At 47.3% G+C, this 13802-nt stretch overlaps 1 protein-coding gene across 3 annotated transcripts in view; it reads left to right on the plus strand.

Moving 5' to 3' along the window:
• The window catches only part of CACNA1D (calcium voltage-gated channel subunit alpha1 D), a 303968-nt gene that overhangs the window by 222522 nt on the left and 67644 nt on the right, over positions 1-13802 (plus strand). For all 3 annotated transcript variants that reach the window (XM_047094458.1, XM_047094459.1, XM_047094455.1), the window contains 6 exons: positions 1976-2096; positions 5596-5710; positions 6092-6161; positions 7021-7087; positions 7828-7975; positions 10590-10719. In XM_047094458.1, coding sequence (XP_046950414.1) covers positions 1976-2096; positions 5596-5710; positions 6092-6161; positions 7021-7087; positions 7828-7975; positions 10590-10719 — 651 coding nt within the window. The remainder of the gene's footprint in view (positions 1-1975; positions 2097-5595; positions 5711-6091; positions 6162-7020; positions 7088-7827; positions 7976-10589; positions 10720-13802) is intronic.

The following is a 13802-nucleotide window of genomic DNA, read 5'->3' on the forward strand; positions in this document are numbered from 1 at the left end:
TACTTTAATTACTTGAATTATCCTTAATTCTTAGCCGCTGGTTAGTTATTCTTTATTCTGTTTTTATTTCAGAGAAACAGAGAAACCCTATGGTGGTGGTGGGTTTTGGTAGTACCTGTGTATAGCACAAAATTCAAATGTTTACAAAAGGGTTTAAAGTAACAAATGAGTCTCCTTCCCACGCAGCCCGCAATTTCTCCTTGTAGGAGCAACCACCACTGGATGGTGTCTGTGTATTCTTTGAGATATATTTGCTCATAGATGTGAGTCAGTGAACCTAGCGACCCACCTACCTGCCCATGAATACAGTATGATGTAAACAGTGGCTCATGTTACCTGCCATTTTCCATTTTCTTACCATTTAAAGTGTCCCTAAGAACCTTCCTTATTGGTCCATAAGAGTTGGCCTCCTTTCTGATTCCGCGTCAGTCCTGTGGTGTGGTGTTCCTGTCCCCTAATTCATGTAACCAATCCCTAGCTTGGTGACTATTTCAAGTCAACCAGTCCCTAGCTTGGTGACTGTCTGTGTCTGGCCTCGGCTCAGTGGGTGACGTCGAACTCACACCCTGGGCACATGTGTGAGCATAGATGTGGATAAATTTCCCAGAAATGGAATTGCTGGTTTGAAGGGTGTGAATCCATTTTCAACTCTGATATCTTGCCTACCGTGCTCCTCACAGTACTGTCGGTCTGTCCTCCAGGGATGGGGGCTGGAGACTGCCCGACGCCTCAGTACTTTTTAGCATGGTGGGTGTTCAAACTTTTTGATGGTTGTCTGACAGGTGAAAATAGTGTCTTCCTACTTCTCTTATCAGGAGTGAAACTGAATGCCTTTTCATGGGACACAGAGCCATTTATAGTTCCTTTTCTGGGAATTGCTTTATCTTTTGAAATCATTTGCCCATGTTTCTGTTGGGTTGTCAGCCATGACAATTCTATTTTTTAAAGTATCTGGTGCAGCTAGATGATACAAGAGCACATGTGCTCCCTCCCTCTTTCTTTCTCTTGCTGGAAGATAGTATGTTTTTATTAATTTGTTAAATATTTATTTATTTTTGAAGGAGAGAGAGACAGAGAGTGAGCAGGGGAGGGGCAGAGAGAGAGGGAGACACAGAATCTGAAGCAGGCTCCAGGCTCTGAGCTGTCAGCACAGAGCCTGATGCAGGGCTCGGGCTCGTGAGCTGTGAGATCATGACCTGAGCCGAAGTCAGATGCTTAACTGCCGGAACCTCCCAGGCACCCCTGGAAGATAGTATGTTCTTAAAATGCTATTTAGGTTTATCCGATTCTACCTCGTGATAGATTGAGTTATCAAATATCATCAGTAGAGAAGGTTAAATTGGAAATTTATGGCAGCTCTTAGTACCTACTCATGAGGTAGTTTGTAAACTTACATGAGATATTTGTAGTTCACTGCTTCTTACAAGTTCAGGGATCCAACTCTCCATTTCCACAGTACGTTAACTACGTGGAATAGTAGGCAGCCGTTAAAAGGACTGAAGGGCACTGACTGACACAGAGGGTCTCCAGAGTATATTGCTGAATAAAAAAAAAAAAAAAGCAAATGCAGAAAATTCATATAGTATGACAGACACCCTTTATGTTTAATATATCTGAGGACACACCAACTACCTCTTTCCTCTGGACGTGTATCTATATGTTACATGCAAAAAGGTTCTAGAGAGAGATGCACCGTGTTCTCGGGGGGTGGGGGCAAAACTAGGGTGTCACCAAAGAGTACATAAGTCTTATATGTGGTGTTACTTTATTTCCATGTGAAGAATTAACGTATGTGTTTGTGTAATTGAAAACAATGTTTTGAAAACTCTACGGGGAAACCGATGGCTTTGCTGAGCGCAAACTGGACAGTGAAAGGCAGCTGAAACCAGAATCGGGTGGCCCCCAGGGAGCTCTGGCGGACCATCGGGAGTTGCGGTCCAGCGCATGCAGGCTGACCACAGTTTGGTTCTCTTAGATTCTGACAGGTGAAGATTGGAACGCTGTGATGTATGATGGCATCATGGCCTATGGCGGCCCGTCGTCCTCGGGAATGATCGTCTGCATCTACTTCATCATCCTCTTCATTTGTGGTAACTGTATCCTTCAAGCTGAGCAGGGCTTTGTCGTCATCATCTCCTTTTGTTTCTCCCTGTCTGAGTTTTCCTGAGGCGGTCGTGGTGGCGGGTGGCGGGTGGCGGTGGCAGTTGGGCTGGGGAGATGCACGCCCTTACCTTGTTAGCTCGACACCTGCTCTCCTTCAGGGCTGCTGGGACAGTGTAGTGGGGTCAGAGGTCCAGTGAGGCTTTGAGGACTGAGCAAGCTGGGGAAGGGAGCATGGGCCAGTGTGTGGCCTGTACCAGTTGTCACCCAGCTTGGTGACACAGCTCTGTACAGGTCCCAAGGGAAGGCTCAGGGCAGAGCCGGTTGTCCTCTGGGACACACCTGGGAAGTTAGGGGTAAATCTGTGTCTCTTAAAAACGCTTCCTAACCAGGGGGCACCCATAAGCAGTGGCTTGACCTAAGCTCCCCGGACCCAATCTGGCTTTGGTGATCTGTACCTCTCTGGGGATCAGGTGTCCATTGGCTAGTGGCTGTATTAGGCTGTGAGCTCTTTTCTAACTCCTTTTATTCCTTTTTCCTGCCAAGAGGCACTCTCTAATTCTAGACTTCTGAAGGTTTGGATCTCTCTTTCCCTCCATCAGAGCCTTTAGGACCCTGTAACTTTCGGCAGTGTCTTCTTTCTCTCTCTGACCTCCCTGACCGGCACAAGACCTGGCGTATGGAGTCCTCAATAAGGGCTTGGTGGGAGAGTGGCTGTAACATGAATACCACCTCTTGGTCTTCACCTTTTTTCAAAAAAATTTTTTAATGTTTATTTATTTTTGAGAGAGAGACAGAGACAGAGCATGAGTAGGAGGAGGGGCAGAGAGAGAGGAGACACAGAATCGGAAGCAGGCTCCAGGCTCTGAGCTTTCAGCACAGAGCGCGATGTGGGGCTTGAACTCATGAATTATGAGATCATGACCTGAGCTGAAGTCAGATGCTTAACTGATGTAGCCACTCAGGCGCCCCGGTCTTCACCTTTTTATTTTAAAGAATCCTAAAGGGATTCTTCTCGTAAGAAGTCCCAAGCTGTTTTCCCCTTAATCTCCTCTGGTTCATTAGTGAGTTTTCTTCCATGCAGTAGCCCTGGTGCAAACTTTTCAGGACAATACTTCGTGCTTCAAGTTATTCTATGGAAATCCCCACCTTCAGTACATAGAAGTCCATAGAATCCTTCAGGCAGCTAGAACACCCCTCCTACCCAGAGTTGAGCTCTCCTGCCAGATGTTATCTTTGTTGTTCCTGCTGCACGTGGGTGCCAGCATCTACTGGTTTGGGGTGGGGGCTTCTCCATCCCCCCAACTCAACAATGAACTTCTTTTTTAAACACATTTGTTTATTCATTTTGAGAGAGAGAATGAGAGCACAAGCGGAGGAGGGGCAGAGAGAGAGGGAGAGAGAGAGAATCCCTGTAGGCTCCGCCCTATTAACGCAGAACCTGATGCAGGGTTCGATCTCATGATCTGAACTGTGAGATCAAGACCTGAGCCGGAATCAAGAGTTGGACGCTTAACCGACTGACCCGCTCAGGCTCCCCGGCAATAAACTTCTTGGTTCAGGCATCTTTTCTTCTTTGTATTCACATCTCTCGTGGCTTATAGCAGAGGGCCTTACACATAGTCAGCCCTTGGTAAATGCTTGTTAAATGAATCAGTGTTTTCTTATTGTGCTCTCCTTGCAATGAACTCTTGGGCCAGAGCAATATACCCACTTTGGGTCTGCAGAGAAGTATTGCCTGGCCACACTCATTCCGGTTACATGCTGTGTTTTCTTTGTAATACCTGTATCACTATCTGAAACACTTAAGTAGTTTATGTTCTGTCTCCCCCAACTAGAATAGATGCTATGTGGCAGTAGGGACCCTGGTTTGTCATGCCCCCAACACCCGGCACAGTCGTCAGTGTGAGAGAGGTGCTGGGTGGATCTTTTTGAATGAATTCCAGAGCATACCACTGTTTAGAAGTGTCTGGGTAATGCTTCTAAATACAGATGATAGGTGTGAGCTCTTAGAAACCATCTGTTGTGAACTTGTAAAATTTTCCTATGGTTTATTACTCTGGATGTGCTTTCTGCTACCCAAAAGAGTTTGGTGTCACTGCAAGCTTTACAGTAATGTAAAGATACATTACTTCTTCATTGAGATCATTGCTAGGAATCCTCAACCCAGTTAGTCCTACACTGATCCCTGCCAGAGCCACAATTACCCCTCATCTATCAGAGGAGTGCTCATGTTACCAAGCCATCGCCCATTCCAGGACAGATTGCTTCCCCAGGCTCATTACACTCTGCTTAAAAAATAGTCTAACATATCAAACGTGTTTTTGAAAGTTTTAATGTAATTCATTCATGTATCTATCCTCTTTAAAGACTTGAATAGATTAGTGCAGCGTGATATCCCCAGAAGGTATCTCCTTGTCAGCCCCTTGCTAGGTTACTTTTGTGTTACGCACCTGAGATTGCAGATTGCATAGGCCCTGTGGGACATGGGTGTCCCTCTCCTGTCTCTGAGTTCCTGGGCTCCCACAGTCTTCTACCCAGATGACCATGCATCAGCCAGGGAGAAGCATGGTCAGAGAAGGAGCTGTCTTGGCTTATTTCCCTCTGATCCCTGTGCTTCTCAAAAAAGTATTGAACTGCTAGTGAATAAGAAATAGGCATCTTCTAGGAAATTTGGGAACCTTATTCAGAATTTTTTTTCACTATCATCCAAGGAAAACACACATACAACATTAGAGTAAGAGCCCAAAACCTGATAATGTGTTCACTCACTTCACTTTTTAGTATTTTAAAAAATACAATTCACCCACAATAGTCAAAGATATAGCTACGGTGGGACTATTCAAAAGAATAGCCTGGCACCATCTGACAATACATCAGCGTTTGCGGAATGAATGAATGAATGAATGAATGAATGAGATATCTGCAAACTCTGAAGATCATCTCAAAAGAGAAAGACTCAAGACTGTGTTGTGCAGTCATCATCTTGTGGAATCATTATTTGATTCACAAGTAGCCTTTAGAAGGGTCTATTTTGGAAAGCATGCCCTGGATATAGGTTATAGGTGTGTGTGTTTTAAAAGAAACAATATGCATAAAGCAAAATGCATAAAAAGACCGTGTTTATGTTATGGATTGTTTTATGCAGTATGTGTTATAGCTACAGATACCTGGTGTACAGAGGCATACACATATGTGCCACATATGCACACGGATGAAAGGAAATGTTGAAATTTGTAGGTTTTCATGGGTTTTATTGAACCTTAATTTTGCTTCTTTCCAGACTGTCTTCTACAAGTTTCTAGGTCTTGTTTTTGTTGTTTTTGTGTTTTAAACAGGGTTCTGGTCCTCTGGTCTTACCATGTAAATACAGCAACTAGGGGACAGTCACCTGTTACCAACCTCCCAGAACACAGAGGGATGTGAGGTTGCCATTATCGGTGACACGTAGCTGCCTTTAGAAATTACGTTGTTCCCTTAAAATGTTCACACTAGATATCCTACTGAATGTCTTCTTGGCCATCGCTGTAGACAATCTGGCTGATGCTGAAAGTTTGAATACTGCCCAGAAAGAGGAAGCTGAAGAGAAGGAAAGGAAGAAGATTGCCAGGTAACTCCATTTTCACCCAAGGATAGAATCTTGGGCAGAACCCAGGCCCTCAGCTCTCATTTCCTCAGAGCTGAGAGTAGGAGTCACACGTCCCCATGCTTAAAGAATCTCTGTGGTTAATTTTGGTGGCATAAAATAAATGATGCGTTCAATGCTGATGAGCTCTTGGATGAGAATTTTAATAAGATGATCCATGTAATAAACCCAGTGCACTGAGGTGAACGGGGAGCTCTGAGGATGGGTTGTGCTGTGGTCTCACTGTTAGGGTTGTTTCCAATTAAATTCTGTCCTTCATCAGGCCACTGTTGATTCAGAATCTGGATTAGCATTTTTATACATAGCAATATGGTTACTTGGGTTCTCATGTTTTCTTCTGTGTAGAAAGGAGAGCCTGGAGAATAAAAAGAACAACAAACCAGAGGTCAACCAGATAGCCAACAGTGACAATAAGGTATATGTCCTAAAACAGTTCTCCCCTTTTTGTTTCACTATGGATCTGTTGATATCGTCATAAGTGTACCATTTACACTGGGAAGGTATCATGCATGATATTTTGGTGTGAGGGTATGACACACATTATAGATGCTGGCTTCCCAGGGGGATTCTCAGTGAATTTAGGCAGCTAGCTGGTTATTAATCAATATTTCACCAAATAACTGGTATGGTAAATATTTGACTGGTGAGACTACTTATTTTTTCTTTTTTGGAATTGTGTCACCAGACCTGACCTGTTATATCTTCTCAGTGGGGATTAAAATCAAGGATGTTAACAGATGTCTAACTCCAGAAGGGATCTTAGGATCCGGTTCTGGGTACTCAGGGCTGTAGTGTCAAACTTCATCCCACTGATGACAGCTCTGGATTTTTTATTCCTTTGTTCCGCGAGTCAATAAATACTTACTGAGTGGTTAATGTGTGGCAGATACTGGAAATCAGCAATGAACAAGACCAGTGAGGTCCCTCTGTGCATGGAGCTCACATTCTAGCAGGGAGACAGGACCTCGCAGTTACCATACAGTGTGTAGGACAGTGTTGAGTGGGGAGGCGCGTGGATGGTGGTGCTGGCTAACCATGGCTGGATGGAGGTTATACCCGTTTTCTCCTCATTTGCCCTCAGAGCTGTGTCTTAAGCAGAATCATCAACGGGGACACTTGCTGTCCCTATGCACGCACGCACTTCTGTGCAATGTGCACTTTGGAGAGAGTTTCTCTCCCTGCACTGAATGGCAGGGTCGAGTCTGTACTTTGGTCCTCTGCGGTGCATTGAAGTCAGAGTCTCCCCTCCTCCCAAGCCCTCTCTGTCATCGTAGGTTACAATTGATGACTATCGAGAAGAGGATGAAGACAAGGACCCCTACCCACCTTGTGATGTGCCAGGTATGGTGGCAGAGGCCGGTGACAGGCTCTCGGTTCAGGGGTGATACGGCTTTGCTACCCCTCAGTGATCAGAGGCTCAGTCTCTGGCTGGCTAGCCCAGCTGAGGTGCATGGTGAGCAGTGAGGCTGCCGAGGCTGTGGGCCTCATCCTTGTGGCTGTGGAGCAGTCAACCCCGCTGCTTTCTTCGGTCACCCAGGTAGCTTGCATAACTCAAATTCCAGGTGGGGGGGAGAGAAAGTGTGAGTGGATCAGGGCAAGCCCCACCTCTGGTGGGAAACCTCTCTAGGAGGCAACCAGCCATTACTACGGTTATTATTACTGCCCACCTGTCCCTTTCACATTTGCTGGTGCCTTACCTTTATTGGCTGATGTAGCAGGGACTCTGGGGGCAGGGGTGCCAGTGGGGTGGAGGACACTGATCGTGTGTGGCTTGAAGCCCCACACACAGTTTTCCAGGCAGAAGCTGAGCAAAGCTACTGGGGAAACAGCCGGATGCTGGGAGTACTGCACTGATACCTTTCACCTTTGCTCAGACCTGGACTTGCTGGGCCCTCCTTCCCAGAACTGCATGCACTCACAGACGGGCACACTTCTCGGCCCCCCACAGGCACTCAGGCCACATTCTGAAGGGTTTTGACCAATGTAAGGCGAAAGTTGACTCTTCACGTGAAATTGAGAATAATTCAAATCCAATGCAACCATTATTTCATGCCTACAAAAAAAAAGTGTCTCATTTAAAGTAGGGGAAGAGGAAGAGGAGGAGGAAGAGGATGAACCCGAGGTTCCAGCTGGCCCCCGTCCTCGTAGAATCTCAGAGTTGAACATGAAGGAGAAAATCGCCCCCATCCCTGAAGGGAGTGCATTCTTCATTCTGAGCAAGACCAACCCGTAAATACCTGCTTTCTGATTTCATTGTTGCCGTGTCTCACCTGTCCCCCTACAGATTGCTTGAGGGGGGCTGGAGGTGGGGAGAAGGAGGGTGGGTCACAGCCCCTTTCTGTGCCTGTGCCTCCGAGCCCCTGAGTCCTCGCTGACCCCTCTCTTGTTCCAGCTTGCCTTTGCCCTCTGCCCATCTCTCCCTGGCCGCCTCGTTCCTGGATGAAGGTGCTATTATAGGTATATGGCCAGGTCCTGGGAGGATGCCATCCCAGATTCTCCTCCTCCTTAGTCCCTGTACTGGTCAGAGCCCACAGCTCAGGTGTCCACGGGTTGCTACCTGTGAGGCGTTTCCCATCCAGAGGACCCTTTCTTCATGAGTGGGTCTTCTGTTAAGATGCGTTGGGGATGAGAATTTTGCGACCAAGTTCTCCACAGCGTCTTCATCCTGAGATCCAGATTAGTTGATCACTTTTCCCTATTGAGTTTGATGGCAACAAAGTGATATCGCTCGATGATATTTTATAGGTGGTAGCTATTCAGCTCCATGCTATCCTGCTTAAAGTAGCATTTCTCGTGGTAAAACGATAAGGTGCTCACTGGGAGCCCGGCACTGCAAGTGCGGTAAGAAGACAATGTTTATTAGTAGCCAGTTTCTAGGTTTTCAATCATCTGAGATAGATGGCATCCCTGGGGGAATGAATGGCTCCTGGAAGGGTTTCTAGAATTGCAGAAGCAGTCCTTGGCTGTCAGAGAAGAACCCTATGGAATTCACAGTCCCCAGGGAGACACAGGTGGGAAGAGAGGCTGCTGTCCTTAGTGACTTGAGGATCTGATGGTAGTTTTTACAGTGTGTCACTGTAGAGAATTCGGGTGTCTCTTTTTAAAAAAAGGTATTCACCTGACGTTACTGATGCCTACAGCTCACTGGGTCTACATATATTAAAGGAATGGATTGATTTCCCTCCCCAGAGCTGTGAACACTCCTGCCCTCCCTGCCTTGGAAGGTTCTCCCCAGACTCACCTGCTAACAGCTTGCAAGCCCTCCAAGGGCACATCCCAGCATGAAGCAGCCCCACAAGGGAGGATTTGAAGAAAGGGGTCAGTTTCTCATAAAGTTGACTCCAGTTTTGAAAGTGAAAAAGGACAGGGCACCTGGGTGGCTCAGTCAGTTAAGTATCCGACTTTGGTTCAGGTCATGATCTCACGGCTCGTGAGTTCAAGCCCCACGTTGGACTCTGTGCTGACAGTTCAGAGCCTGGAGCCTGCTTCCGATTCTGTGTCTCCCTTCTCTCTGCCCCTCCCCTGCTCACGCTCTGTTTCTCTCTCAAAAATAAATATTAAAAAAAATTACAAAGGAAAATAATTTCAAGGGGAAGATATATGTATTCTATAGGCCAAAAATAAAGTCTTTTAAATTCTAAAGTCAGGTGTTGAGGTTAAATTCTAAAGTCAGGTGTTGAGTCTGGCGCTAACTAGCCTGTGGGACATCAGACAACGGCAGGACGCTGAGGACCATGACATGGTATGTAAGATCCCCGCACGATTCTTGCACGGTGCAGCTTTCTCTTCACTTTCTTGGGAGTGCTTGTGGGTCAACTCCAGAGTTTAAAAACAAAAACCCACTTAGGACAGAATCTCCACATAACAGGAGATTTTACCAAACCCATGACTACTGTAGTCATTTTCATACAGCCAGGTGACAGCATTAGAAAGGGGTTGCTCTCCTTCCTTCTTAATTTGTATTTATTTTTTCATTTTTAAGCTTATTTATTTTGAAAGAGAGAGAGAGAGTGGGAAGGGGCAGAGGGAGAGAGGGAGAGAGAGAATTCCAAGCAGGCTCCACATGGACAGCATAGAGCCCGACGTGGGGCTTAAACTTATGACTTGAGCTGAAACCAAGAGTCGGATGCTCAACTGACTGAGCCACCCAAGGGCCCCTTAATTTTTATTTTTAACTGAAGTACAGTTGACGTACAGCATCATATTGGTTTCAGGCACACAACATAGCAATCTGACCGGTCTGTGTGTTACACAGCATTCGCCACAAAAAGCGTGGTCGCCATACAACGTCATTGCAATAGTATTGATGATATTCCCTATGCTGTACTTTTCATCCCTGTGACTTGTTTCTTTTATAACTGGAAGTCTGTACCTCTGGACCCCCTTTAACCATTGCTCTCATTCTTGTGAGCTGCGGCAGTGAGCTCTGAGCTCAGATTCCTTCCAAAGGTAGGCAAAGGAAGCCACTGGGCTTCATGTCATGGTGGGAAAGCGTCACAGTCGACCTGGATTGGAAATCTCCCTCAGTCTTTACTAGCCTTAAGACCTCCACATGCTTAAGCCTCAGTTTCCCCACTTGTAGCAGGATGATAATCCCCACTTTTAAGGACGTGATGAATGCTGTGTATGGAGCCCCTCCTCCCCCCACAGAGCTGTGGCACTGTGGGTCCTCAGGGTCTGCCTTCCACGACTTTTGAAGGGCTGAGGGTCAGGTGGCTCTGGTTGGCCGGGTTGGGGCACGGACAGCTGTCCTCTGCCTGACTTGTCACCTCAGAGCAGCGCCAGCATGCAGGAGGCACTGGCCGTGCCGAGGGCTGTGTCCATGCAGTGGTTTCCCCCACAGGATCCGCGTGGGCTGCCACAAGCTCATCAACCATCACATCTTCACCAACCTCATCCTCGTCTTCATCATGCTGAGTAGCGCCGCCCTTGCCGCCGAGGACCCCATCCGCAGCCACTCCTTCCGGAACACTGTAAGCCGCTGAGCAGGGCCAGGCGGGCGGGTCTCCCTCTGGGATCAGCACCCGTCTCTCTAGCAGGGACTGTCAGGCAGGCAGGGCTAAACGTTAGAGGAGGCCTCTCGTTCCCCCAGAGGTATTTCAGGTTTGTGAGTGCCAGAGAGTTTTGTCTTATCAGGACAGACCTTTTCTGAATCCTGTCCTCTAAACTTCATCTTAAACACTCTGCAGCAACTTATAGTGTATTCAGGAGCCCTGCTTCTCCTCCTGTTCGTCCTTTACTGCCAACATTTTGGTCCCTGTTTTCCCCTCCCTGGTCACATTCACATCCGTGCCTGTTTTGAGATGTCTGCCCAGGTGGAAGCATCCAGCAGGAAGGAAAAGTAAAAATGGAGCCAGGTACGTCATGTGCCCAGAAGCTCTTCCTTAGGGCTGGCGGGAAGGCGTGGAGCCCGCCTGGGCTGAAATTCACGAAGCTACTTGGTTTCGCTACTCAGCGGAGGGGTTGGGTGGAGTGGGGGGGATGCAAGTGAGGGAGTCGACGGCGTGTGGAGCCAAGTGGTTCAGTGGAGAGGAAGGCTGGCGTTTTGATAGGGCAGGAGGTGGTTTTACAAAGAAAACAAGGAGACAGCTAAGTTGTCTGTTATCGGTCTGTTTCGTGCTTTAGGGAGAGCACATCTGTGCTGCGCAGAGACCGGTACCTCAGGAAGTTCTTGCCCAGGTGGGTCCCCTCTTAGCAGTCAGCTCATTCGGCACCGAGAACAATCCCGAGGCGACACAGCTTCAGAAGACCAGTAGACTGTTGTCTGCTCTGGCCTGGAGACTGTAGTGCAGTCTCAGGTGGTTGTCAAGAAGCCCAGGAGAGGGAGGCCCACGAGTGTGTGAAGACGTCCGGCATTGCTGCCCCTTGTGGTTCGTGCTCTCTGTGTCCATCCGATTTTTAGAAATTTGAGGAGTAAGGCAAATTACCAGTACCCCAGGATTTTGGTTGTGACAGTCAGGCCTTGTGCTGTATCTTTTCGTTTCCAGTCCCGTTGGTTTCCAGTCCTGACTGGTTCATTTCCAGTCCCAATGTATCAGGCTGATAAAACACGGGCGCTCTGATATGCAGATTTTAAAAAGACTTTCCTCCCAAGGCACATGTTGGTGTTGATGTAAAGACGAAGGCTGTGCATCTGTCTGAATCTGCACTCACAGATCAGGGCTCTTGTTAGAGATTCTGACACTGTCTCTACATAAGCGTTCAAATGGAACAAAGACCTCGGTGTCCTCAGGCCCCATCATAGAAATGAGGCACAGCGGGTAGAAGCTGTTTGGGAAAAAAATACTGTTATTGAGAGACGAGGTCAGGAGCTAGTCTCGAACACAGATTGGCAGAATTAATTTACACGTGGCCCCGTATTCTTATTTTTATTGTAATTGCTTCCCCATGAGTTTATGTCCCTGCTGCTTTTTCCAAGAATGTTATTATTGTTTTTAAACAGATGTACATATTTGTATGTGTATTGCTTTTAAAATACTACAGTGTTTATTTTATTGTGGTAAGAATGCTTAATGTGAGATCTACTCTCTTGATAAATTAAGTGTATGAGACGGCCTTCTTAACGGTAGGGACTATATTGTACGGCAGGTCTCCAGAACTTACTCATCTTGCATGACTGAAACTCTATCTCCGTTGGCCATCTCCCCATTTCTCCCTCCCCCAGCCCCTGACAACCTCCATTCTACCTTCTGTCTAAGGGGTTGACTACTTTAGATACCCCATGTAAGTGGACTCATGTGGTGGCTTTTCCGTGGTTGTTGTGTTAACTTAGCTAAGTTATTAGTGGAAGAGGAGTGAATGGAGAAAGAATAACCTGAATCTAAGAGCTTTGACCTCTGGCACTGGGTTGAGTTGCTGACGTGTGGGCAGCGGTGTCTGTCTTGGCTACACACGTGCTTTTGACATGAACAGTCCTGCCGTGACCTCGGATTGAGGAAGGGGCAGAGGCTGGCCGTGTACTGGAAATACCTTTCGTTGCCTGGCTAGAATCACAAATACACAACAGGCTTCCAGCAAAATCTGTAAATCTCAGAACGGAAGTGGTTTGAATAATGAATGCCCTCTGGAGAACTTCTGTGGAGAAGAGCTGGCCTTTGCTGTAGGTCCGTCTCCTTACTGTGATGGAGAGTAAAGGACTCCCCTGGGCTGGATCCCACACTCAAGTAACAGGGTCCGGGGCTCACTCCCTGCCCAGCCACACCGTGACTGGCTGTGCGACCTGAGCAGCCTGCCCGCTGACACTCCCACAGTATCCTCTTCTGTTACATGAAGAGAGTTGGTCTGGGGGCCTCTCCAAGGTCCCTTCAGCTCTGATCTTGGCCTCTGCAACTGGCAGAGTCTTGGCTGCCATCTTTGTGGCTGAGGGTTCCCCGTGAGCAACCTCCGTTGAGCGGTCAGACTCTTGGTTGCTGGCCCCCCTGCCCCACCCACCTACCCGCCCCCATGGCTCTGAGAAGCAGCAGGGACCCCCAAAGGGTTCCCTGAGCAGGACTCAGTTGGAGGGTAGATGATATTTTCAGGAATACTGATAAAAGCAGCCTGGACCGATTATTCAAAGGCCAGGTCAGTCTGTTCTTTGAGTGGGCCCAGCTAGGTAAAAAACAAAAACCCAGTGTTTGGAGAGAGCAGTGTTAGATGCAGAGCAGGACCATAAGTAGAACTCTTCTCTGAGGACTTATTCAGCCCTGCACACAGGTGACGGAGGGGCATTTCCACCCTGTTTTCACGGGCTGGAATCGGAAGGGGCATGTGGAAACTTCTGGCCCTGTTGGATGCCACTTAACATCTTTATTTACATTTTTCCACCAAACTGAAGCTCAGCTATATGCTGAAATATGACACCATATTTCATTCTTCTAAGAATTCCCTTTAAAAATCTGAAACATGTATAAGGCTCCGGTTTATCTGGTGTCACAAGTTTGTCCATGTTGTGCTCTGATGAGCAGAGGTTATTAACAAAACGCTTTTAGAAATGAGCTTCTGTCTGTCCATGACACGAGACAGGGAGGAGAGTCCGCATGAGTGGTGAAAGGAGGTAAGTGTCCCCAGATGCTCT

This window comes from Lynx rufus, unplaced genomic scaffold (genome assembly GCF_022079265.1).
Source record: "Lynx rufus isolate CCGP_SWC_20201006 ecotype Redwood Valley unplaced genomic scaffold, mLynRuf1.p SCAF_4, whole genome shotgun sequence".
Taxonomy (NCBI): Eukaryota; Metazoa; Chordata; class Mammalia; order Carnivora; family Felidae; genus Lynx; species Lynx rufus.